General features: G+C 41.2%; 2 protein-coding genes across 2 annotated transcripts in view; one reads left to right on the forward strand and one right to left on the reverse strand.

Moving 5' to 3' along the window:
- Positions 1-441, forward strand: part of hyls1 (HYLS1 centriolar and ciliogenesis associated) — a 37,649-nt gene extending 37,208 nt beyond the window's left edge. Inside the window, exon 12 of the mRNA XM_072580526.1 lies at positions 187-441. Coding sequence (XP_072436627.1) covers positions 187-318 — 132 coding nt within the window. The 3' untranslated portion in view covers positions 319-441. The remainder of the gene's footprint in view (positions 1-186) is intronic.
- Positions 382-27,933, reverse strand: mrpl4 (mitochondrial ribosomal protein L4). The gene is made up of 9 exons (XM_072580527.1): positions 27,761-27,933; positions 21,625-21,700; positions 20,243-20,411; positions 14,040-14,091; positions 13,451-13,568; positions 12,583-12,689; positions 5,370-5,479; positions 4,613-4,686; positions 382-606 (listed from the first exon to the last, which is right to left on the reverse strand). The coding sequence occupies exons 1-9, from the start codon at positions 27,809-27,811 to the stop codon at positions 461-463; spliced, it is 903 nt and encodes a 300-aa protein (XP_072436628.1). The 5' UTR covers positions 27,812-27,933; the 3' UTR covers positions 382-460.
- Between the last annotated feature and the right edge of the window lie 54 nt (positions 27,934-27,987).

A 27,987-nucleotide genomic window follows, 5' to 3' on the forward strand; every position in this document is an offset into this window, starting at 1 on the left:
TATCTACTGTATCTTCACTAATTAGTTCCAAAAATTCCAATATGTTCTTCCCAGACATTTGTAACTCTTCAACTCCTTCACTGTTTTAATTGTAAATGTGAATTTGTTTGCTAAGATGCTCAAGTTTGGAAGTAGCTTGTGGCTTATCAACAGAATAACTATTTTCTCTTAATTCACCCACTGCAGAAACCTCGGCACAATTATGTTCCAAATGATTACATAATACCAACAGAGAAGAAACGATCTGCATTGCGATGGAAAATTAGACATGAACTAGCAAGTGGAACCATTCCACAGAAGTTTTTCTGTCCGTTATAGCTAGATTAACTTGGTACAACATTTACATAATCACGTTCTTTTGTAATTGACTAACAATATGAGTTGTGCAATGAAGTCATAGATTTTATTGGATCATAAAAATAAATGTCCTCTTTTTCTAAATTTGTTTTCTGCATCATTCTTAAGGGAAGTCTTTGTAAGGTAGTTTGAATGGATAGAGGGGTGTGAATCTGGTATTGTGCCACAGCAGCTTCTTCTCGAGAAAACTGACTGCATCCAGTGTAAGAACCAAGGTCTCGTATTTCAGCATACTGTGAACATTCAGGCCTGGAAAACAAGATTGGGCAGAGTTTCAGGAAGTCAATAAACAGTAAAATCCCAATATGGAACTATCTTTCCATCAATCCTCAACACTGCTTCAATTGAGTTTGTGATGGAAGATTAAAAACTACTATAAACTTTGCACAGTTGTCATTCATTCAAACAAATTTTATCACTATCCCTGTAGTCACTATACACTATTCTTTCCAAGGAATCATTATTTATGTGCAAGTCTTGAAAAGCTATTTGATAGCAGGATTGGAGGAACCAACTGTAATTCACGGATTCTGACTGTGCCGATATGACTTAGCTAAATTGGATAAATGAATTGGTCCAATAGAAGAACTTGCGACAATACTTTTATTTCTTTAGTCTATTGCTACTGCAGAAATCTATTTTGCAATCTAGCTAATCGTGTATCTAATCATTGTGAGATAATGTTCAAATTAGTTGCTAGATGAACTGCCATTTCTAAACAGTTTTTTGATTCAGTTTTGTGTTATGTCATTTTGTATAAGTGTTCTTGTAAAGCACGTCAGGACACTTAAACACTATTTACATAATGAAGTATTGCTAAATTCAGACCCCTACAGGTAGTTTTCCATTAACTCTGCCATCAATTCTAACTGCAGCATTTTATAGCTTTCTGTACAGGAGCACCCTTAAAAATGCAACTTAAAATGAACTATACAGCTGGCCTACTTTAAAATAATCAAATGTACATGCAAATGAGGAGCAGGAGTAGACCATTCAGCTCCTCAAGCTTGCTGTGTTAGTCAGTAATATCATGACTGACTGGAATGTGTCGAGTTCCACATTCCAAACTACCCCCAATATCCTCCAATTCCCTTGATGTCAAGAATCTACCTCTCTCGGACTTTGAAAGTGTTAAAATCCTAATCTCTTGAGTTCTAAAAACTCACTATCCTCTGAATGCATTTCTCAGCATCTGTCTTAAAATAGAAGCCTTACTTATTATAACTCTGTCTCCTGTTTCTAGCCTCTCTAACAAGGGGAACAGCTAACCTGTCACATTCTGTTGGAATTGTCTCAATAAAGTCACCGCATTCTTTTTAATTTTCAATTTATGCATATCCAGCTTTTCCTAACAAGGTAACCTACCACCCCTCCACGTCAGGTATCATAAAGTGAATCTTCTCTGAATTGCCTCTAACATATATGTCTTAGATAAAAAGACCAAACTGTACACAGTACTCCAGTACCTAAATAGAAAACCACCCACTTTACCAATAACCACCCTTCTAACAAATATTTAAGGATGGATTTTTAAGAGTCTTTGGAAATGGGTAGTTTAGAAGGCTTATAATCCTGGAGTAGGAATGATAAAGAAATGTCCTGTGATCATTCGGCCTGTTTGGGAAGTCAAGTAGCAAATGTGAATGCACCGAGCAGCCTCCTGCTGGACTAGTTTGATTCCTTCACTTTCCAGCCTTCTGATTTCTGCCTCTACTTTTGCCCATAACAAAATAATACTGGGCAGGCCTTGCAGAATTGTTTCCTGGTCAACATGCAAGGTGACCTCTGCTCCCTTGACAGCCCCTAGAATTGCCAGAAAAACTTCAGGTTTTTAACTTCACTCACAAAGCCAATCTCTGAAATTTTCTCAACCAATTTTTCCCATCAAGCTTGAGCCTTTCCCAACAATCAGTGGTAATTGAGCCATCTGCTGCTCATCAAAGACGGGAATTGAGGTTGTACTCTTCATCTGTAAAAGGTTGCCTGGTACAAGTTCTCAACCTATCTGAGGTCTTGCAAAAACTTAAGGGTTGAAGTTTGCTGTGCTGGTATTGGCCTCCTTGAGAGCCAGGTGACCATTTAGCCACACCTTCATTTTGACTGGTTCTGATTTGGATGTTGCTAAGCAATTTAACTGTTCTAAACGAGATGCAGGTTGACTTTCCAGGTTGTACATTCTCTGGGATACCGGCTTATGAGTTCTCTTACTCCATTTACGCCTAGTGAGACTCTCTTATCTCAAGTCTACATACTGGCAGCAACTATAATTGTTTGCCGATCCGGATCCTAAAGGAAGTTTTAACCATTCTTCCAAAGGAATACCCTATAACTCTTATGATCCACTTGCCACATTTTACAATGATAAAGCTAGTTGTAGTTTCTGTTTAAAGTCCAGTTGGGCTTCAGCTAGTTGGTGCTTTTGCATTATTAATCCCACATACCAAACGGTCTCTCAGCATCTCATTAAGCATTAAACTGATGTCACATGCCTCTGCCACTCATCTTCACCTAGTCAAAAATCCTGATCTGGATTCCCATGGTTCTCTAATTGCTAAATAAAACTGACAGCATTTCAATTACAGGCAGTTTTGGGGTCGTAATATTTCTTAACTAAATCTGTAAACTTTTGAAAAGTTTTCATATCTGGTGCCTCAGGGAGCATTAGGCTCCGAAAACAAAATAGGGTTGTCAGGAGAATTGCTTTTCATCTGCCCAATGTCATTATCCCAGGAAAGAATGACACATTCTTTCCATGTACAGGGCCCAGTCTTCAACCAGTGGATTAAATGAGTTAATCTTCCCAAATAACTGTATGATGCCAGAAATGCTTATGCCAACTTAAAGAAGACTGCTGTGAGCAAGTTTCTTCAGAAGAGTGCTTTTCTCTTGTTGCTACTGAAATAACTCTACAGAGGTTGGTGTCCTGTCACCAAATCACCCTTTATTCACATGAGGAGAGTCCTTGACATCTACGCCGCTCCCTTGCAGCTAACTCAGAGTGAACAGGGTGTCTGACATTCATATTCTGTTTTTATTTGCCACACAGCAATTGTGCTTATTTTCCCCACAACACCCATATTGTGTGTGTATAAGTGCAGGAGTCATTAGAGACACCATGTGCAAAATAATATCATTCAACATTTCCACCACTAGGAAAAACACCCATGTGTGAGGGGCCAGGGATCCAGTAACAAGCAAAGTGGTAGGAGCAATGCTTACGTGAAAGAAAAAGTGAAGGGAAGGGTAGGATCAAATCAAAATAGAATTGAAGGTGGAAATTAAGCACTCCAACTTCACATACACCCTCCCCATGTCTATCTCTCCCTAAAGGCATTGAGTGTTGATGGACACTGCATGCTCTCTCTCCAAAGACACCTGGGCTCGAACGTGAAGAGGGGCAAGCAGTTGGCTGAAATTATCCCTACCTGGACCTGTTAATGGCCACATTGGCCAGGCCCAGGAGCAGACCCACAAGGACATCCTCCAGCCTGCCCACTCCCTTCTTAAGGTAGACATTCCTGGTCTTATCAGTCAGTCAGGGCTCCCTGATTAACAGCCCCAATCAGGGAACTCATATTCTATGAGGTCCAGCTGTCTAACTTCAATACATTTATTAGAGATAGGTTAACTGAAAGGTGAGAATATGTTCCTTATTCTAATAATTAATTGTTTGAGTGACAGGCACATCTAATATTAATGTATAGACAGTTGCAATCTACTTGAAGGAATAAGATGGTGAAGGTGGTTGTTAATTGATGACGTTTGCTGATGTGAAATTATTTTTCTTTCACATCCTTTTAAACAATTCACATTGTGCATGTTGAGAGGTTCCATGCACATCGAATTCTCTGATTTAAAAATGATCAATAGTCATTGAGGGAACCTGGAATAAAACATCACAGTCCAGCTCTATCTTGCCTACATCCAGATTCTACAGTTATTTTCTAATAAAGAGTCAGTGGCCAATGTTTGGGAATGAGAACTCCGGCTGATAACTTTTCCCCTCTCCCTAACCCAGAACTATAGAAATTAATTATGCTTCTGCTGAAGAGTTATTAAACCTGGAGCAGTCTGGATTTTGTTAAACAAAATGTGTACTAGGGTTTGGATTTACATTCATCCAGCAGCTCAGTTGGCAAGTTGCACTTTGAAGGTTACATGACTGTGGCAAATGAATTTGAAGTTATTTGATACATTTAGATTTTTGATGTTTTCCTAATTTCAGATAAATAAGAAATGTAAACGAAAATCTTACCTATAACAGGCATTACAGTTATGGTTTTACAGTGTTTTGTTGCTGCTAAAATATTTTCTGGCATATCTTCGTTGCTGAAGAAGTGAATAATAAATAAATCAATTTCACAATCTAAATATTCAAAGTATTCGTACTTGGTAACCTAAATTACATTGGCATTAGTTCACACTTTCTCTCAGCAAAGTAATGTTTTCTCAATAACTAACATCCGCCCAATTAATGTGCAGAGTACCTGAATTCAAACATTCTGTTGAAAGATTCATGAACCTGTTTGGTTATTAATCTTATAACCTAGTTGCTTATAAATGAATAGCTTCATTGAACTCCATTTCACAACTTGTCATGGGTAGAACTGAAACTGAATTTTTATGGTAACAGGACAAGTACATTGCTACACTACCCAATATATAATCTAAATAGCATGATTCAAATAAAATGCATTTTAACTGGATTTGAAATTATTTACTTGGAAAACTGTTCTGAATTTTCTTGAGTTAAAAATGTCATGATTTTGCAATTAACCTGAACTAATTTGCCCAGAATGAGGCTAAAACTGGATCAAATTCCCATAATTGCACAATAAAACAATCTGATTCAGATCACTGGTGTATTTTAAATACAAAGCCTGCAAATGCAGTATTGCATTTAAATAATCTATCTTTCACAGTGGATTGAAAAGCTTGTACTATTTCTTTTCCAAACAGTAACCCTATGTTTATAAACAATTTACAAATTACAGCACAGAACAAATACTTACACATCTACAATAAGAACAGAATCTCCCCAGTGTCTATAACGTGCCAAGTCAAGAAGATATTGAGGATCTGGGCTAGGCATCTCAAGGGAATCAATAATGTGAAGGTAATCCTAAAAGAAGGCATGAAAAGATGATACCAATAAGTTCAATACACAGGTGGTGTGAAAAACTAGGTGATTAGAATAATTAAACTCAGTTTTATATTCCATCAAGACATACCTTTACTATCAAACAGGGTGTCAAATAATTGTTTTAGTTTTCATAATTTAAGTGCCTGGCTTGGTTTGGGGAAAAAAAGCTGGAAAACAACATAATTTGCAGAATTCCTCACTATGACTATTGTTATAAGTCACCTTAGAGGCACATTTAGACTGAGGACACTGAAATGGAACATAAGTGCCGACATGGTGAGTTCTGATAAAAGGTCACTGGACTCAATATAAATTCTGTTTATCTCTCTATGATGCCATGTTGCTAGAGAAACCCACTGAGTTTCTCCAGTGTTTTATTTTTGCTTTCAATTCCCAGCATCGCCAGTTCTTTGGTTTAAGCTATGGCAATAGGGGCTAAGGTTATTTTTGTTAGAAATTAATTTTTCTTTAAAGCATAATTGCAAAACATTAATGGTCAAAAGAAATACATGTACCATGATCACAATACTATAAAAACACTTCTAACAGTACTGTGCTATCTTCACATTACAACACCGCTCATTTAGGTTCAGTAGCTCTGGAGTATGCTGCCTTCTTAATTAACCCAGGGATCTCAGCATTGAGTCATATCCCAACCCAATCTAGTCCAACCTGCCAGCACCTGACCCATATCCCTCCAAACCCTTCCTATTCATATGTTTAGATCAGAGTGGTGCTGGAAAAGCACAGCATATTCGTATACCCATCCAAATGCAGTTAGAAGAAAACTTCTATGTCTTACACACCTGGCAATTATGAACATTGAAATAGAATCAAAATGCTGGAAATTCTTAGCCATATGAATATTTCAAGTCACTGACAGTAACTCTTCAGTAGAACTAAAACATTAACTGTATTTCTCTCCACAAATGCCTTTGTGTACTCCCAGCCTATTTTTTTCTGATTTTCCACACATTGTATTTTGCTTTCTTTTAAAAAATAATAAATTGGGGGATTCACGATGGCAGCAATCCAGTAGGTCTGCCCTGCTGAGCTCTGCACCAGAACCCAGTCAAAGTGGTGCAGTCATCCTCTCTTTATTACCCATTGTGGTAGAAATTGTTAGTTCTTGACCCCCAGAATTGCTGTGTGTTGGTTTAAAATAGTTAGAAAAATGACTAAAGGGAAGGGAAAGCAAGGATTGCAGGGCACTCCCATGCAGCACTGGACACGTCCGCAGCCGCAGCATCAGCCTCTGTGAGCGGTGCTGGAGACTTACCTATCGAGCACTGCCTTGTGAAACTCCAAGAGAAGATCGATTCAGTGATGGAGGAGACCTGGACCAAGCTGGAACCGAAGTCAGTCATGCTGCAGAAACATGACCAGGAGATCCAGCATCTCAGGCAGCACGTCATGGAGGTCGAGCAACGGACAGCGGCATCCGAAACCGCGGTAGATTCCTTGGTGGGTTGGGTTCAGGCCTTGGAACAGCAGGTATAGGCTTTGGAAGAGCAGGTCAACGACCTCAAAAATCAAGGCCGTTGGAAGAACGCCCGCCTGGTGGCACAGCCAGAACGGGAGGAAGAAGGTCAGCTTATCAGCTCCTTGGAGCTAAGGCTCCCGCAGTTTTTGAAGTTGTAAGTAAAGGCAGACCAAGTAGGCCCAGCGGGTCGCAGTGCGCAGGCCCGAATCGTACCAGTACCCCTGTCCGGTCCTAATGCAACTCTTGCACCACCGAGATAAGCGAATGGTGCTGGAAGCGTCTAGAGCACTGGGGAAGGATCCACAGGCTCCGATATACAAAGGATCGCGAATTATGCTTTTCCAGGACTTTACTGCAGTCGTGATTCACAAGAGGAAGGCCTTTGATGAGGTAAAAAGGCGGCTGAGGAACTTGAATATCCAGTACTTCGTAAGATATCTGGCAACATTATGTTTCAGCCACAAAGAGTCAGTGTTTAATTTTGACTCACCAGAAAGGCAAAGGACGTCCTAGATACCTTAAAATAGCCTGGCTGGCTCGAATAATATGGACAATAATGTTTACTTTGTTTTTCTCTGTAGTTTGCCTGGTTCACCTGGTTGTCGTTTTTTAAAAATAAAACTGGGGGTCCTCACTGTTTTTTCTTTTTCTCTGTCTTCTCCCTTCTCTCTCCCCTCCCGTTATCCTTTGTTTTATTTTTTATCATCATTTCCTTTATGGTTCTCTCCCTTGATATGGGATTGGGGGCGGGGAGTATTATTAATTTTATTTCTCTACAAGGAGTGCCTAGGGTTAAAGTATGGATAGGACAAGTTGAGTGCCCACTTTCAATCTTCTTGTTATAAGATTTTCTTATAATTTTTTCTTACTTTGTGTTGTCTGGGCTGGGGAATGGCTTCAGCTAGAAAGAGCCATGGAGGGGTTAGTGGGTAGTGTATTTGCCCCCTGTGGGCAAGGGGGAAAGTCTCTTTTCATTTGTGTTATATGTTGGTCTGTAGAAGTTGTTGTTAGAAGTTTTGATTTGGTAGTTTTAGATTAGATTAGATTAGATTAGATTCCCTTACAGTGTGGGAACAGGCCCTTCAGCCCAGCAAGTCCACACCAACCCTCTGAAGAGTATTCCATCCAGACCCATTTCCCTCTGACAAATGCACCTATCACTATGGGCAATTTAGCATGGCTAATTCATCTAGCCTGCACATCTTTGTACTGTGGGAGGAAACCAGAGCACCCAGAGGAAACCCATAATTGTGTTTTTAAATTTACACGAACTGTTTGCTGTTTTCACTCGGCGTGCTACCAGTGGGGTTCTTCATCCAGGAGGGTCACGGACTGTTTAGGACGGCTATGGCTAACCGTTCGTTTAAATGGTGCACCTGGAATGTTAAGGGGAGTCATTCACCAATTAAGAGAAAAAAAATACTTTCAAGCCTTAGAAAAGAGATGATCGATGTAGCTTTGCTGCAATAAACACATCTAACCAATAAGGAGCATTTGAAATTACAGCAGGGAGGGGTAAGATGGGTGTTTTTCTCATCCTTTAATTCAAAAAAGTAGAGGAGTTGCTATACTCTTTCAGAAGAATCTCCCATTTCAACTGTTAGACCAAATTAAGGATGAATGTGGGCAGTTTATGATTCTTAAAGCTTTAATACATGGAGAGAAGTATGGGATTTTGAATGTATATTGGCCCCCAGCACATCCCCTCAAACTTTTAACGGATGCGCTTCCCAGGTTGATGGCCCTTGGGATACATCATACAATTATTGGGGGGAGACTTTAACCGACTTATTGACCCTGAAGTGGACAGGCTGCCCAGGAGTCTCGCAGGTATGTCCCCGCAATCCAGGCAGTTGGTGGACCTGAACAGGGAGCTGGGGTTGATGGATGTGTAGAAACGTTTTCACCCTGAGGTTAGATATTTCACCTTTTTCTCTAACTCGCATAAGTGCTATACTAGGATTGATATGTTTTTTGCCCCATCGACCATTTTGAATTCAGTGCTGCCTTGCAGAATCGGGAACATAGCCATTTCTGACCATGCGGCAGTATACATGGCAGTCAAGGCCGGTATAACAGGACAAGCTCGTGGCACTGGCACATAGATCCTTTCCTCTTGAAGGATAGCAAGTTTATATAGCATTTTTCACGGGAACTTAAAATTTTTTGGGACATTAATTTGGGTACGACCAGTAATCCGTCGATGCTCTGGGAGACTGCCAAGGCCTATGCAAGGGGTTTGATTGTTTCTTACTCAGTGACCCAGAAGCGGCAGTGGGGAGAGCAGCAGCATTTGTTCGAGGCTCACCTGAAGGCAGCTGAGACAGCATACTTTGACAGACTGTCTGTAACCAAGTTGCAGAAGATTACAGCCCTCAGGGCTACTTTGAATGATGTACTCATCCAGACAGTAAAAAGGGAAATCTTTGTGAAACAGAGGTAATTCGTGTCTGGTGATAAACTGGGTAGATATCTAGCATATCTGGTCAGAAAGAAGAATGTCCCCCAATCTGTCACATCCATTAAAAGAGAGTGCTGGTACTCTTACTTGTGATGCCAAATTGATTAATGCAGCATTTAGCAAGTTCTACTCTGAGCTGTACCGGTTGGAGGACTGTGAGGACAGATTGGTGAAGATGGGGCCCTTTTTTAAGACTTTGGACCTTCCAGGTGTAACTTCAGTGCAGGGCATCTTTTTTGAATGCCCCTCTGACAATCCAAAGAGATACAGGAGATGGTGAGGCAGCTCCATAGTGGTAAAGCGTCCAGCCCAGAAAGACTTCAAAGTGAGTTTTACAAGGAGTTTATAGACACGCTGGCCGGGCACTGTTGGATATGTAACTACTAGTACAGTCAGGACTGTCTCCCATTCTCTGAGAGAAGCAACTACTTCTCTTATTCTCAAGAAAGGGAAAGCCCCAGAAGACTGTATTTTGTACAGGCCCATATTGTTACTGAACGTGGATTTTAAATTTCTGTCGAAAATGCTGGCATTGAGATTGGAGAGGATTCTGCCCTTCATCGTAAAGGAGGACCAGTCAGGTTTTATTAAGCATCATAGGTCTACTAATAATATTTGAAAAGTATTAAACATGATTCAGGTATGCCAGCAAGGGTCGATTCCAGGCTTGGTAGTTTCCCTGGATGCAGAGAAAATGTTTGACCGGGTGGAGTGGCTGTACCTCTTATGTACTGGAGCGTTTTTTTTTTGCCAGGGGTGGCAGCGCTATATAGTGACCCGAAAGCAGCAGTTCTCACTAATGGTATAATTTATTATCGGTAGAGGCAGCCGATAAGGGTGCCCTCTCTCACCGCTATTATTTAGATCAGTGATTGAGCCGTTGGCAGAGTTCATCCGGAGGGACCCCAATATAATTGCCCTGGAGGTAGGATCAGACAGGCATAAGATTACCCTTTATACGGATGACATTCTTCTGTTTTTAACTGATCTGTATCCTGTTTAATACAAGTGATTCATCTATTTGGTTCGTTTACAGGGTATAAAATTAATTTTATGAAGTCGGAGATCATGTCTGTGGGGAGCCTTACGAGAACATCCGATCTTGGGGATGGAACCCAATTCCCTTGCAGGTGATCACATAGAGGTTTCTTGTATTTAGACATTTTTATCACCCAACCCTTCAATCAATTATATAAAGCTAACTTTGTGCAGTAGCTAGAGAAGACAGGAACTTTGGCGCTGGGACAATCTTCCGATATCCTGGTTGGGTAGAGTTGCTCTGGTCAAGATGAATGTTCTTCCTCGTTTATTATATCACATGCGAATGCTCCCTTTGATGCTGCTTAGGCAAGCGCAATGGAAGCTTTACAGTTGGTTTGGATCTTTCATCTGGCATCACAGGCAGCTTCTTATTAAGCTTGCCAAATTGCAGCTTCCACAGAAGATGGGAGGTTCAGATTTCCCAGATTTTAAGAAATACCAATTGAGTTCCCTACTACCCTATGTGGTTGATTGGGCTTGCCAGGTACCGCGGTCAATCTGACTGGTCATCGAGGCCTCCCAGGGTAAATGCTCCCTCATCAATTTGTTGTTTATGGACAAGATGAGGACTATTATGGACCAGTGCAGGAATCTGATTGTCCTTAACACGGTTAAAGAATGGAGAATGATGCGATAAGGTTCTTTTACATAAAAACTTCCCCTTTCACCCCCATAGTAGAAATGTTAGGATTCCGGTTGGGATCAATGGACTCTGGCTTTAAATTCTGGGAATCTAGAGGAGTCTCCTGTTTGGGAGATTTATTTGACAGGGAGGTCATGATATCTTTCAAGCAGTTGAGCCAAAATTATGAGTTACCTAAGAGGGATTTTGCTACTTTCAGGTTAGGGACTTTATACAGAAAAAGACTACATTGATGGTTAGTCCCTATAAGTCGGATAGAGTAGTGCGCTTCAGTCCATAGGCGCTCTCTCAGTCAGTACCATCTATCAAGTGTTAGGAGGTAGTGTCTCGAAGGACATTGGGCAGCTTTGCGGAATCGGGACTCAAGAATTGGGAGTGGAGATCTTGTTAGAGGCGTGGGAGGATATTTGGGAGAACGCAAGGAAGATTTTGATTTGCAATAGGACGCAGGCTATGCAATTGAAAGTACTCCACAGGGCTCACATGGCATGGAACGGCTTGCGAAATTTAAGACAGAACAGTCCCAATGTGCCCCAAACGTAGAACAGATGTTGGCACTCTTACTCATTGCTTGTGGTTATGCCACGAGCTCCGTAGGTATTGGGGTGCCACAGCACGTGTTTTGGAAGGGGTTTTGGGAACTGAGGTCAAGGTGGATCTGGTGTCCCTCCTCTTGGGTTTGCCAAATCTCCCTTCTTTGGACACGCATGGAAAGAAACTGTTTAATATTCTTTCATTCTATACGAGGAAGAACATTGTAATGAGGTGGGTGTCAGAGAATCCCCCGGGACCCTCGGGGTAATGTAGATCAGTTATGGAGCACATTCCCCTGGGCTTCCTTATGAGTATGGTGCACTAGAAAACTGAACTGTGTTATAGGATCTGGCAGCCCTTTCTGAATTATATAGACACAGACTTGTCGACTATATTGGTCAGGGCCTCTGTGTAGTCATGAGGGCTATGTCTGACAGTCCAGTGGCCCCTGGGAAGAAGAATTCTGAACAAATACGGGTTTGCATACTGATGCTCCCGGTGGTGGAGAGCTTTGATGGGATTGTGCCGAGTGCAGTAACTTAACTGAATGTAATTTAATTTACCTTGGTTCAACTTGGTTTAATTTAGTTTTTTGGTTATGTATTAAATTGTAGTTTTCATATGTTTTTTTCTCTCTCCTCAGTGATTTATGGAGTAGAGTAGTAGTTTGTTTACTGTTATTGTCGTTATATTATAAGATTCTTATACTGTTTTGTAGTGATTTTGTAATTTTGTAAAAAATGTAATCTTTTTTTCTCAATAAAAATATTTACAAAAAAAAAGAATAAATTGCCTTGGCTATGTTAGCCACCTAGTTGTCACAGCTAGAAAAAAACCCCTAAGGTTTAGTTACACCAAAGAGTGAAATAAAGCAGATAAAAAGTTCACAACTGGTTTGGAAAGGGCAGACTAGTACTTACCTGAGTTAACTTCATAGTGAGAGCCACTTTCAGTCCCATAACACGCACTTTCATGGGCAACATGTAATAGTAACTAGTTGGCCCTCGAGGACCATGGGCAACACCACCTGTTAAACAAAACAAATTTTCTGACGCTCAATAATTTTTTTAAAAATCCAGATCTGTCCAGTTAATATGCCAAGTGTTCTCTTTCTAAACTGGTTTCCATAGATTATTTCACTATAAATAGTTAGAAGTGAAACCTTTCCCCATTGTTATTCCATAGAACAGTGATTGTTTGCTTTTTCTCTTGAACTGCAAATATCCTTACTGTGTTGTAAGAAGCACTAATCTAGATATGGTCCATGATCATTGTTCATGTTCCCTAAATATAACAAAGGACTATCCCAACTTTTGAGAAAAGTGTATTATCACACGTTTCAGAACTAGGCTTTTCCTAATCAATCAAAACAATTCCTATAACAATGGACTAGATGCTGCAGCAAGTTATTAAATTAAAAGGGCACAGGTTATTGAAAAGATTTAAAGCAGTGCATCTATTGCAAAAGATTAGAATGTGGTCAGCTAGTCCAAATTCTTCATTGTCCCAGCCTGACTTTTGGAATACAAATTAATTTTGTTTTTAATCAAATAACGATAGATTAAAATGTGCATTATTATAATGCAGAACATGTGGAGGATGGGCAGAGGAGAAAGAGTTTTACACTGCTTGTTACATAGAATGAAAAAAATGCCTACTTTATACATGGTTCTAACATAATTACAAATAGAGAAACAGCAGAAATATGCCTCTAAATAGAGCCTGAAAAATGTGTAATTAACAGAATTAATTAAATAAATATAAATGCTTTCATCAATAAGTGGTTACCTCCCCTCCATATTGGTGATCGGATACTGCCATGACGTGCCCTGCCACTTCCCTTCTGTCGCCACGGTTTTCTACCTCCACCTCGTACTTCAGCTCGAGACTTCACCTTGGCATAGCTCTACAAATTTAACAAAAGAATGGAATTAAAATGGATTTTCTATCAGTATTTTTGCAGACCTGATCAATGTGTTAAATTATGAGGACAGTTTCCCTAAACCTAGCTTGCATTCCCTTGAGTTTAGAACCTATGTTCTTTAAATTATACAATGATATGGAATGGATGGGAACAAGGAATCAATTCCCTTCAGGATGGTATAAATATCCTATCAGCATGACCACCTAAAAGACTGTAGATTTTAAGTCAATGGAAATTTAAGACCATGACATATTTTTCTTAAATAATAGTATCAATAGATATAAAGCAAAGCAGTTAATTACATTAAAATGCAGATAAGATTTGATCTATTCAAATGGCAGACAGCTCCAAGGGCTAAAATGGCCTACACCTGTTCCAAAAACATGGTCTTGAAAATTAAAATATTTGTGAAGTGAATGGCATGCATTTCAACAATAAATCAAATGTACTTACTATTCTTTTAAAGTTTTTCTGCCAAATTGCAACTTCATGTAGAATATCAATTCTGTTTAAAATAAAATAGTCAATTCATGGCATTTGCTTTCTGAAACAGCAACTGTACATATAATATTTTAAATCAATCATTATGATAGAGGAGGATCCCATTCAGCCCACTGTGTCTGTGCTGGCTTTTTAAATAGGCATCTGACCAAGTTACATTCTCCTGTCTACTTCCCGTAATCTTGTACACCTTTTCAAATATCATTTCATTCCCTTTTGAGTGCCTTGCTTGAACTTGCTTCCACCACATTGTCAAGCAATACATTACAGACCATAACCACGTGCTGCATGAAGACACTTTTCTCATCTCAATATTGCTTCTTTTATTATTACTTTAAATCGGACCCTCTGTTCTGAATTTTTTTCTTGATTAGGAATATATTTACTTTGGCCAAACCTCTAACGATTTTGAATACTTCAATCAGATCTCCTTTCAGCCTTTTCTTCATACCAAACAGTCCAAATTTCTCCAGTCGGTCTTCATGACTGAAAGTCCTCGCAGGAAACATTCTCAAAAGCCCATACTCTCTCCAAAGCCATCAAAACATTCCTAAAGTGCAGCACTGAGAATTGGAAGCAATATTCCAGTGAGGCCAAAGTCGTGCTTCATGGAAGTTCAATATAACTTTCTTGTTCTATGCTTCTATTAACCAAGTCAATTGGTCAACAGTAAGTCAAATAATACCGTATCAATGGAGATAAATGCAAAAATTTAAGAAATGAACTTGAATGCACTACTTTGCATACAGCTAACAAGTGCAATGAAATCTTGGTCCATTTTTGACCCAGAGGGCAAAACAGACTACTTGACTGGTATATCAATTAGTCCAGACCAAACACCTTCCACTATCATGCCTACATTGTTTTCTAAAAACTGCACTGCAAAACTTTAAATAAAGATTTCATTCAGGGCGCCTCCCAATGTTTAAATTTATACCACTAAGAAAGGTAACAGCTGCAGATGCATTGGTGCAGCATCACTTTGCAAATTCTCAAGTCATACATCATCTGAACTCGAACATGTCATGTCACCGTTGTTCAAGGAGATACACTATCATCACCAAAGATCACTAGAGATGAAGAATAAATGCCTTTCTTGCCAGTAACATTCTCTTTCATTTTTTTCTGCAGCACAAGGCCTTTTCCATTCTATGGTCCCTTTAAGATTGCCACACATGCACATATCTTTAAGTGAAAACTAGGTGTATAGTCTTTTAGTTTTTTCTGTGGTACATTCTGACTTGCTGCATGTATAGTAAAATTTAGACAGGATGAAGCATGAGACAAACCAAGTCAAATTCAAGTCAAACAGAGCTTTGTGTTATAAGTTGACAGCATTGTGATTTCACAGTTGACAACAAGTGGAGAGTTACAGTATCAGAGTCTCATATGGGAATGCTCCGAGTCTCTCTTTTCAACAGGGGATAAGTAAAAATACAAAAAGCATTTCTCAGTAAGGCTGATACTATACATTCCCCAATCACAATCTATTTTTTCTTTTCTTTTAACCTTGAAATTTGTCTGACTTTTTTCCCCTTTTAGGCACAATGTTCACACTAAGCAAGTTTTCCTTTTTAACAAAGCAGCAAATTGTCATTGCCAGTTTCCAACTTCAGTTAAACCACAGTAGCACAGATGAGGAGTGTGATGGAATGCTCCATATTTTCCAGGTGAATGCAGCTCCAACAACAGTCAAGAGGTTTGACACCATCGGTAAAAAAAAGCACACTGATTAGCACCACATCCACAAACAATCAAGTTTTAAATAATCAAGTTATATAATATTTCAGTTCTGTTGTAATCTCAATATGAAGTCATTGATTTATATCTGTCACATGTACTGAAATACAGTGAAATGTGTTGTTTTGTGTGCTATACAGGCAGATCATAACGTACAAAGTGCAACAGGTTTGCAGAACAGAGTGCAGAATACAGTGTTACAGCCATAGAGTAAGTGCAGAGAGACAGAGATCAGAATACATTACCGGATTACTGCCCGAGCCACGTGCCAATTGGCATAGGGACAAGAAAATTAGGCAATTAAACACGTGGCTAAGGGATTGGTGTGGGAAAGAGGGATTCCACTTCATGGGGCATTGGCATCAGTTTTGGAACAGGGGGGATCTGTACCGTTGGGACGGTCTCCACCTGAACCGATCAGGTACCAATGTTCTAGCGAAGAGGATAAATAGGGTGGTCAGTAGGACTTTAAACTTCTGAGTTGGGGGGGAAGGGAAAGTGAAAGCGACAGGGAGTATGGAGGTAAATGGAAAGATAAGCAGCAGGATAGCATGTTTCCAGGCGGATTTAAAATTGAGGCAGACTGAGAATGCAGAAAAAAACAAGGATAACTTAAGACATATGACTTCCAATATCTCTAATGATAAGGAAGTTAGCATTAAGGCACTTTACCTGAATGTTCGTAGCATTCATAACAAAGCCGATGAACTAATGGCACAGATAATAGTGAACGATTATGATGTAGTAGGCATCACAGAGACTTGGTTACAGGGGGGTCAGGACTGGCAGTTAAACCTCCATGGTTTTTCAACTTATCGAAAAGACAGAGAGGTGGGCAGAGGGGGTGGGGTTGCCTTGTTAGTTAAGAACAAAATTAAATCTATGGTATTGAATGACATAGCGTCGGATGATGTGGAATCTGTGTGGGTGGAATTGAGGAACCACAAAGGCAAAAAAACCATAATTGGAGTTGTGTACAGACCTCCTAACAGTGGTCAGGACCAGGGACGCAACATGTACCGGGAAATAGAGAAGGCATGTCAGAAAGGCAAGGTTACATTGATCATGGGTGACTTCAATATGCAGGTGGACTGGGTAAATAATGTTGCTAGTGGATCTAAAGAAAGGGAATTCATGGAATGCTTACAGGATGGCTTTTTGGAACAACTTGTCATGGAGCCCACAAGAGAGTAGGCTATTCTGGACCTAGTGCTTTGCAATGAACCAGACTCTATAAAAGATCTTAAAGTAAGGGAACCCTTAGGAAGTAGCGACCATAATATGGTAGAGTTCAGTCTGGAGTTTGAAAGGGAGAAGGCAAAATCTGATGTAATGGTGTTACAGTTGAATAAAGGTAATTATGAAGGCATGAGAGAGGAACTGACTAAAATAGACTGGAAGCAGAGGCTAACCAGGAAGACAGTAGAGCAAAAATGGCAGGAGTTTGTAGGTATAATTGAGGACACTGTACAGAGGTTCATTCCCAAGAAAAGAAAGATTAACCGGGGAGGGATTAGACAACCTTGGCTGACAAAGGAAGTCAGGAAATGTATTAAAGAAAAAGAGAGATCCTATAAAGTGGCTAAGAACAGTGGGAAATCAGAAGATTGGGAAGGATACAAAAGCAAACAGAGGATAACAAAGAGTATAATAAGAAATGAGAGGATCAAATATGAAGGTAGGCTAGCCAGTAATATTAGAAATAATAGTAAAAGTTTCTTTCAGTACATAAGAGACAAACGACAGGCAAAAGTAGACATTGGGCCACTTCAAACTGATGCAGGGAGCCTAGTGATGGGAGATAAGGAAATAGCAGGAGAACTTAACAAGTACTTTGCATCAGTTTTCACAGTGGAAGACATGAGTAATATCCCAAAAATTAAAGGGTGTCGCGGGGCTGAGTTGAGTATGGTTGCCATTACGAAAGAGATAGTGCTAGAAAAGTTAAAAAGTCTTAAAATTGATAAATCTCCTGGCCCCGATGGGATACACCCTAGAGTTCTGAGAGAGGTTGCTGAGGAAATAGTAGAGGCATTGGTTGAGATCTTTCAAGAGTCACTGGAGTCAGGAAAGGTCCCGGATGATTGGAAGATGGCTGTAGTAACCCCCTTGTTCAAGAAAGGATCAAGGCAAAAGATGGAAAATTATAGGCCAATCAGCTTAACCTCTGTTGTTGGTAAAATTCTAGAATCCATCATTAAGGATGAGGTTTCTAAATTCTTGGAAGAGCAGAGTCTGATTAGAACAAGTCAGCATGGATTTAGTAAAGGGAGGTCATGCCTGACAAACCTGTTGGAATTTTTTGAAGAGGTAACAAGTAGGTTAGACCAGGGAAACCCAGTGGATGTGGTCTATCTAGACTTCCAAAAGGCCTTTGATAAGGTGCCACACGGGAGGCTGCTGAGCAAGGTGAGGGCCCATGGTGTTCGAGGTGAGCTGCTGGGATGGATTGAGGATTTGCTGTCTAACAGAAGGCAGAGAGTTGGGATAAAAGGTTCTTTTTCAGAATGGCAGCCGGTGACGAGCGGTGTCCCGCAGGGTTCGGTGCTGGGGCCACAGCTGTTCGCATTATATATTAATGATTTGGATGAGGGAACCGGAGGCATTCTAGCGAAGTTTGCCGATGATACAAAGTTAGGTGGACAGGCAGGTAGTACTGAGGAAGTGGGGAGGCTACAGAAGGATCTAGACAGGTTGGGAGAGTGGTCCAGGAAATGGCTGATGGAATTTAACGTGAGCAAGTGCGAGGTCTTGCACTTTGGCAAAAAGAATAAAAGCATGGACTACTTTCTAAACGGTGAGAAAATTAATAAAGCCAAAGCACAAAGGGATCTGGGAGTGCTAGTCGAGGATTCTCTAAAGGTAAACATGCAGGTTGAGTCTGTGATTAAGAAAGCGAATGCAATGTTGTCTCTTATCTCAAGAGGGTTGGAATATAAAAGCAGAGATGTACTACTAAGACTTTATAAAGCTCTGGTTAGGCCCCATTTGGAGTTCTGTGTCCAGTTTTGGTCCCCACACCTCAGGAAGGACATACTGGCACTGGAACGTGTCCAGCGGAGATTCACACGGATGATCCCTGGAATGACAGGTCTAGCATATGAGGAACGGCTGAGGATACTGGGATTGTATTCGTTGGAGTTTAGAAGATTAAGGGGAGATCTAATAGAGACGTACAAAATAATACATGGCTTTGAAAAGGTGGATGCTAGGAAATTGTTTCTGTTAGGCGAGGAGACTAGGACCCGTGGACACAGCCTTAGAATTAGAGGGGGTCATTTCAGAACAGAAATGCGGAGACATTTCTTCAGCCAGAGAGTGGTGGGCCTGTGGAATTCATTGCCACGGAGTGCAGTGGAAGCCGGGACGCTAAATGTCTTCAAGGCCGAGATTGATAGGTTCTTGTTGTCTAGAGGAATTAAGGGCTACGGGGAGAATGCTGGTAAGTGGAGCTGAAATGCTCATCAGCCATGATTGAATGGCGGAGTGGACTCGATGGGCCGAATGGCCTTACTTCCACTCCTATGTCTTATGGTCTTATCCACTTCCTTCACCACCGATGCTTGGTAGCAGCAGTGTGAATTACCTGCAAGGTGCACTGCAGAAATTCACCAAGGCTCCTAAGGCAATACCTACCAAACAAACAACCATTAACATCTAGGAGAATGGCAGCAGATACATGGGTACACCACAACCTCCAAGTGCCCCCAAGCCACTCACCATCCTGACTTGAAAATATATCACCATTCCTTCACGGTCATTGGGTCAAATGATCAAACTCCTTCCCTATCAGCATCTATCTCCAGCACATGGACTACAGCAGTTCAAGAAAACACCTAACCATGAACTTCTATGGGGCAACTAGGGCCAAGCAATAAAATGCTAGCTCAGCCAGTGCCATCCATGTATCACAAGCAAATTTTTAAAAAGTTAATATATACAAGAAAGGACTAATTTATGATCATAGGGCAACATATTACAATCAAGTTTACTTTAAACATTCTAACTGTTTTACGGTGACCACATTCAGTACACTTATATTTTCACTGTTTTCACATTTATATACCTTTGCACACAGCCGAATATCATAGGGAAAGAAACACATGACACTGTTCCAAACTAATACAATGACAATTAATTTTTTCAGACAAAAACTGTAAGGAAAGGTAGTGGAACAATAGGAAGCCAATTTTAAATAATCAAGTTATATAATATTTCAGTTCTGTTGTAATCTCAATATGAAGTAATTGATTTATATCTGTCACATGTACTGAAATACAGTGAAATGTGTTGTTTTGTGTGCTATACAGGCAGATCATAACGTACAAAGTGCAACAGGTTTGCAGAACAGAGTGCAGAATACAGTGTTACAGCCATAGAGTAAGTGCAGAGAGACAGAGATCTGAATACATTACCTTGGAGGTACTGCAAAAACATCAGGGTGTAAATCGACGATGCCTAGCTTGTCATCAGTATAGCCCCGCAGAGATTCCAGCCATGCCTCTCTGGGCTTCAGATGCGTAGGAACTGCTATCTCACACCTTCGGAAAACAGGCGATTCAGATTCAAATGATGGTGGTGGTCCTGAAATATATTAACCAGATTATGAATGCTGTCATTATCAAATAATGAATGAATCTTACTCATCCATGAATACAATGGTGGCAGTTAAAACAATGCTTTAAAAAGATTCCATTGCCTAGCATCATTCAAGATGTACATGTAAAAAACACTCTACCTCAGATTGAACACAATGCAAATAAAGCTTACTATGCCCCTTAAACTCTGGCTGCAACCGATAACTGACCCCTGAACTACTGAAATCAGAATTCCTTAAAAATAAATGTATGGCTCCTGGTTTTGGTTAGTTTATCTCTTCAATTAGCCAACTTTCTTGGTCCTTTATGATTAGTAATTAAAATAATTTCTCCCTCACCTTTTGTTTTCAGTAGGTCTGATTCTTTTCCTTCATGAATCATAACCTATAAATAATAGCTGTATTTACACCTTCCTGCTCAATCGAAAACAGGAGTGACAATTAAATTATAGATAGCAAAATATAATTTTTAGATGCTAAAACAGTAACTATCAGCAGAAAATATCGCAGGAAATGATCAAAACTATAGGCAGTTAATAACTTGTCTTTACAGAATACTGTAGCAGAGGATTGCTACAATGGAGGCAGTGTGACAATACAATAATGCACTGTATCGAACTAGGATAGACAGATGCAATGCCATTTCATTACATGTTTTCAACCTTCTGGCCAACAAATTAAAAGGAGAAACTGGTGTTAGTATCTTTTCTTAGAAACCGAAGGTTAGATAAGGCCTTGTGCTTAAATACAAACAGAAATTGCTGGAAGAACTCAGCAGGTCTGACAGCATCTGTGGAGAGAAAGCAGTTAACATTTTGGGTTCTGTGACCCTTCTTCAGAATTCAACTTTTTTTTTCTCTTGTGTTTAAATACTTAGAATCATAGAATCCTACAGTATGGAAGCAAGCCAGTCAGCCCATTGAGTCTCACTGACTCTCCAAAAAGCATCCTACCCAGACCTAGCCTTCTACCGAATCCCCGTAAGCCCGCATTTCCCATGGCTAATCCACCTAACCTGCACATCTCTGGAATGAGGGGGGAAACCTAAGAACCTGTTGGAAACCTATGCAGACACAAAAGAATGTACAAACTCGGCACAGTCACCCAAAGTTGGAATCCAACCCTGGAACCGAGAGGCAACAATGCTAACCATTGAGCCATCGTGTCACCCTTTAAACAAAATAATGCTGAATAGCGTACCTTTTTTCTCTATGTCAATGAAGTTTGCTTGGAGATTAGATGGCAATTCATATCCTCCAGATAGAGTTGAGACAAACTATTTCAAGAAGAAAAGAAAGCATTTTAATTAAAGCAAAAGTAACACATAAAATATTGTCCTACTGGGCTGTGGAACATACAATTGATTAAAAACGTTTTGTTTCTTTTGGCTCATAAGATGGGAGATAAACAACAGTCAAAACCTGAAACAATGTGACTGTAATTTTATTCATTTTTTTGATGCACTTTTCAACAGTTGTACTTCATAGACATGCATAAAACTAATAAAATATAAGAGATTACCATATTTATCACAAAGAACCATGAAGTCATACAGATTTATTTATAAATGTACATGCCCTATTTTAATTGCAACATCTGAAATTATTTTTGCTCTTAATGTATCTATAGAGTGCCTTTGGATTCTCCTTAACTCTATATGCCAAGCTACCGCATGTTCTTTTTTTGTTCTACTGATTTCATAAGAGGTACAGTTACTAAGTTTGCAGATGACACCAAAATTGGAGGTGTAGTGGACAGCGAAGAGGGTTACCTCAGATTACAACAGGATCTGGACCAGATGGGCCAATGGGCTGAGAAGTGGCAGATGGAGTTTAATTCAGATAAATGCGAGGTGCTGCATTTTGGGAAAGCAAATCTTAGCAGGACTTATACACTTAAATGGTAAGGTCCTAGGGAGTGTTGCTGAACAAAGAGACCTTGGAGTGCAGGTTCATAGCTCCTTGAAAGTGGAGTCGCAGGTAGATAGGATAGTGAAGGCGGCGTTTGGTATGCTTTCCTTTATTGGTCAGAGTATTGAGTACAGGAGTTGGGAGGTCATGTTGCGGCTGTACAGGACATTGGTTAGGCCACTGTTGGAATATTGCGTGCAATTCTGGTCTCCTTCCTATCGGAAAGATGTTGTGAAACTTGAAAGGGTTCAGAAAAGATTTTCAAGGATGTTGCCAGGGTTGGAGGATCTGAGCTACAAGGAGAGGCTGAACAGGCTGGGGCTGTTTTCCTTGGAGCATCGGAGGCTGAGGGGTGACCTTATAGAGGTTTATAAAATTATGAGGGGCATGGATAGGGTAAATAGACAGTCTTTTCCCTGGGGTCGAGGAGTCCAGAACTAGAGGGCATAGGTTTAGAGTGAGAGGGGAAAGATATAAAAGAGACCTAAGGGGCAATTCTTTTCACGCAGAGGATAGTACGTGTATGGAATGAGCTGCCAGAGGATGTGGTGGAGGCTGGTACAATTGCAACATTTAAGAGGCATTTGGATGGGTATATGAATAGGAAGGGTTGGGAGGGATATAGGCCGGGTGCTGGCAGGTGGGACTAGATTGGATTGGGATATCTGGTCGGCATGGACAGGTTGGACATGCTGTACATCTCTATGACTCTAAGTATACTCCTACTGTCTTTAAGCTCTTCGAGGGATTCACCCATTCTCTGCTGTCTGTATGATATGGAGGTGCAGGTGTTTGACTGGGATGACAAAGTTAAAACTCACACAACACCAGGTTATAGTCCAACAGGTTTATTTGCAAGTACAAGTTTTTGGAGCGTTGCTCTTTCATCAAGTACCTAGTGGGGCATGATCATAGGACACAGAATTTATAGCAAAAGATCATAATGATAACTTAATGCACTAAAGTCTGAGCTAAGAAGTCACTTCTTTTTAATATAATACCTTAATTATCCTGGGAACTTCCTGGAAAGAAGTTCTGGGACTGAGATATTAATAAATCAAAACTTGCAACCCATTTTAAAAGATGGAAGGCTATCATTTTTATAAATGACCTGGATGAGGGTGTAGAAGGATGGGTTAGTAAATTTGCGGATGACACTAAGGTCGGTAGAGTGTCAATAGTGCCAAAGGATGTTGTAGGTTACAGAGGGACATAAGCTACAGAGCTGGGCTGAGAGGTGGCAAATGGAGTTTAAAACAGAAAAGTGTGAGGTGATTCACCTTGGAAGGAGTAACAGGAATGCAGAGTATTGGACGAATGATAAGACTCTTGGTAGTGTAGGTGAGCAGAGAGATCTCTGTGACCATGTACATAGATCCCTCAAAGTTGCCACCCAGGTTGATAGGACTGTTAAGAAGTAATGTGGTGTGTTAGCTTTTATTTGTAGAGGGATCGAGTTTTGGAATCAGGAGATCATGCCGCAGCTGTACAAAACTCTGGTGCGGCCGCACTTGGGGTATCTGGTCAGAGTCATAGAGATGTACAGCTCAGAAACAGACCCTTCGGTCCAACTCATCCACGCCGACCAGATATCCCAACCCAATCTAGTCACACCTGCCAGCATCCGGCCCATATCCCTCCAAACCCTTCCTATTCACATATGCAACCAGATGCCTCTTAAATGCTGCAAATGTACTAGCCTCCACCACTTCCTCTGGCAGACCATTCCACACAAGCACCACCCTCTGTGTGAAAAAGTTGCCCCCTAGGTCTCTTTTATCTTGTTTCTGTCTCACCCTAAACCTATGCCCTCTAGTTCTGGACTCCCCCACCTCAGGGAAAAGACTTTGTCTATTTACCCTATCCATGCACCTCATGATTTTATAAACATCTATAAGGTCACCCCTCAGCCTCCGACGTTCCAGGGAAAACATCTTTGGCCTATTCAACCTCTCCCTACAGCTCAAATCCTCCAACCTTGGCAATACCCTGGTCAATCTTTTCTGAACCCTTATAAGTTTCACAACATCCTTAAGATAGGAAGGAGACCAGAACTGCATGCAATATTCCAAAGGTGGCCTAACCAATGTCCTGTACAGCCGCAACATGACCTCCCAAACTCCTGTACTCAATACTCTGACCAATAAAGGAAAGTATACCAAACACCTTCTTCACTATCCTATCTAACTGTGACTCCACTTTCAAGGAGCTATGAACCTGCACTCCAAGGTCTCTTTGTTCAGCAACACTCCCTAGGACCTTAACATTAAGTGTATAAGTCCTGCTAAGATTTGCTTTCCCAAAATGCAGCACCTCGCATTTATCAAAATTAAACTCCATCTGCCACTCTTCAGCCCATTGGCTCATCTGATCAAGATCCCACTGTAATCCAAGTTAACCTTCTTCGCTGTCCACTACACCTGCAATTTTGGTGTCATCTGCAAACTGACTAACTATACCTCTTATGCTCACATCCAAATCATTTATACAAATGATGAAAAGTAATGGACCCAGCATCAATTCTTGAGGCACTCCACTGGTCACAGGGCATCCATCTGAAAAACAACTCTCCACCACCACCCTCTGTCTTCTACCTTTGAGCCAGTTCTGTATCCAAATGGCTAGTTCTCCTTGTATTCTATGAGATCTAACCTTACTAACCAGTCTCCCATAGGGAACCTTGTCGAACGCCTTACTGAAGTCCATATAGATCACGTCCATCACTCTGCCCTCAATCCTCTTTGTTATTTCTTCAAAAAATCTCAATCACATTCATAAGACATAATTTCCCATGTACAAAGCCATGCTGACTATCTCTAATCAGTCCTTGCTTTTCTAAATACATATACATCCTGTCCCTCAGGATTCCCTCCAACAACTTGCCCACCACCAACGTCAGGCTCACTGGTCTGTAGTTCCCAGACTTGTCCTTACCACCTTTCTGTCACTGCATTATAGGAAGGGATCTGGAAGCTTTAGAAAGGGTTCAGAGGAGATTTACTGACATGTTGCCTGGTATGGAGGGAAAGTCTTCTGAGGAAAGGCTTGAGGCTGTTTTGGTTAAAGAGGAGGTTGAGAAACGAATTAATTGAGACATATATCAGAGGATTCAATCAAGTGGACAGCGAGAGCCATTTTCCTCAGATGGTGACAGCTAGCAAGAGGTGGCATAGCTTCAAATTGAGGGGTAATAGATATAGGACAGATGTCAGAGGTAATTTATTTATTAAGACAGTGTAGGGGCATGGAACGCACTGCCTGCAACAGTTGTAGCTTTGCCAACTTTACGTGCATTTAAATGGTCATTGGATAGGCATATGGACGAGAATGGAATAGTGTAGGTTAGATTGGCTTCGGATTGGTTTCACAGGGCAGCACAACATCGAGGGCCGAAGGGTCTGTACTGTAACGTTCTATTTTCAATTTAACAGCAATCTAGGTTTTTTTTCAATAAATTGCATCAGTTGCATGACACAATGATCTTCTGCAATAAATTCTGTGTACTATGATCATGCCCCAGTAGCTACCTGATGAAGGAGTACTTCCAAATAAACCTGTAGGACTATAACCTCGTGTAGTGTGATTTTTAACTTTAATCTTGACACATGCTTCCTTAGTCTAAACCATACCTCAATTTCTCTAATCATCCAGTATTCCCTACACCTATCAGCCTTGCCCTTCACCCGAAGAGGCACATACTGCAATAGGATCGTGGCTGATCCAATAGTTTTCCCATCTATTTTCCTGCCCTTTCCCACTAAACTTTGATTTCCCCTACTGAAAGAATCAATCTCAGCCTTAAATATACAACCAGACTCTGCCCCATGACTCTCTGTGGCAAGGAGTTCCAAAGACCCTCAACTGTCTAAGAAGAAATCCTCCTCATCCTCAGTCTTAAATTGACACCTCTTTATTCTGAAACTATGTCTGTAATTGCACTGATTTTTTTTCGCAGTTCTAGTAGTTTTCTTTTCACATGTATGTATTGTGTGTATATATCCACGGATTGTATGTCTAACCTTTCCTTCCCCTGTTATCCAGACAGACTCCCATAACTACCCGGACTACACCTCCTCCCACCCAGTATCCTGCAAGAACTCCATCCCCATTCTCCCAGTCCTCCTCCTCCGTGCATCTGCTCGGACGAGGAGACATACCACTCGCGAGCATCCCAGATGTCCATCTACTTCGAACAACAAGCTTTTCCTCCTCTGTCATCCAGACAGTCCCCCACCGCACCACCTCCATTCCCCGTTCCATTACTCTAAACACCCCACCAACACAATAAAGACAGAGTCCCCCTTGTCCTCATCTACTACCCCACCAGTCTCCACATCAAACGCATCACCCTTAAACACTTCTGCCAACTCCAACTAGACTCCACCACCAAGAACATCTTCCACTCCCCACTCCTCTTGACTTTCTGCAAGGACCGTTCCCTTCAACAGTCCTTGGTTTGCGCCACTCTCCCCACCGATCTCCCCGAACTCATAGTTACCTTCCCCTTCAACTGGAAAAGATGCAAAACCTGCCGGTACACCATCCCCCCTCACCTCTATCATATGGCCTCAAACTGTCCTTCCAGGTGAGAGTGAGTCACCTGCCTCTCTTCCAACCTAGTTTACTGCATCAGATGCTCCTGATGTAGTCTTCTCTACATCAGGGAGACTGAACATAAACTTAGGGAACAGTTCACCGGGCCTGCAAGGGCCAACTGGTCACTGCCAATTTTAATTCCCCTTACCACTCCCTTTCCGACATGACCATCCTTGGCCTCCTCCACTGCCACAAAGAATCACACCACAAATTGGAGGAACAACACCTCATCTTCCTCTTGGGCAGCCTACAGCCCGGAGGACTCAATATTGAGTTCTCCAATTTCAAGTAACCTACCTTCCTATTCCCAACCCTTTCCCCTCTTCCCTACCACTAACAGGATCATTCTGCCCATTGACCAACCAGGTCGTACCGTCTGCCTGTCTTCACCTATCCCCCCAGTCCACGCAGCCCACTTTATCTGCAGCTTCCCCTGCACCCACCCCAGTCCTGAAGAAGGGCTAACACCCGAAACTTCGACTTCTCCACCTCCTGATGCTACCTGGCTTGCTGCATTCTTCCAGCCTCCTGCTTGTCTACCTTGGATTCCAGCATCTGCACTTTTTTTTTGGTCTCTGACATTTCACTAGGCCGCCGTTGCACACCATCCAACCAAAGATGGTAAATTGAGAGGTCGACCTATTAAAAACAAAATCACCTAACTGGGTGGGATCTGGTTCATTCATTTTATTTAATGCAAAATACGGGGTAGGTTAAATGGATGAAGTGTCATCTAAAACAAAGCAGCAGTCATTTAGATCTGCTTAAGATACTGCAGGCACGTTGGGGTTGGAATCAGGGGCAGGGCTGGCCGGGAGCTGTCTCCTTACCTTTTTCCGAAGATCCTTGCAACAAACGCGGGTAACCCGTGCGATCATCATCGTCCCATGTGCCAGCCCCTCTTGATCTCTTCAAAGTCCGTCCATCACGGTGCTCACAAACTGGCCACTTACACCGATCAGCTTTGACCGGAGGACAGCACACTTTTTGGCAGGGGGGGGGGGGAGGGAAAGGGCACCAAACCTCGCGAGATTGAGTGGACGAAATCCCATGCTGG

This window comes from Chiloscyllium punctatum, chromosome 11 (assembly GCF_047496795.1).
Source record: "Chiloscyllium punctatum isolate Juve2018m chromosome 11, sChiPun1.3, whole genome shotgun sequence".
Classification (NCBI taxonomy): domain Eukaryota; kingdom Metazoa; phylum Chordata; class Chondrichthyes; order Orectolobiformes; family Hemiscylliidae; genus Chiloscyllium; species Chiloscyllium punctatum.

What these genes read in the sequence shown, in the direction of transcription:
- mrpl4 (XM_072580527.1), bottom strand. Translation starts at nt 27,811, where the DNA reads ATGATGATCGCACGGGTTACCCGCGTTTGTTGCAAGGATCTTCGGAAA. An exon ending in AGAAAAACTTTAAAAGAATA is followed by an intron (nt 13,569 to 14,039) that starts GTAAGTACATTT and finishes TTAAATTTGTAG; the next exon opens with AGCTATGCCAAGGTGAAGTC. An exon ending in TCACTATGAAGTTAACTCAG is followed by an intron (nt 5,480 to 12,582) that starts GTAAGTACTAGT and finishes GCCTTCTTTTAG; the next exon opens with GATTACCTTCACATTATTGA.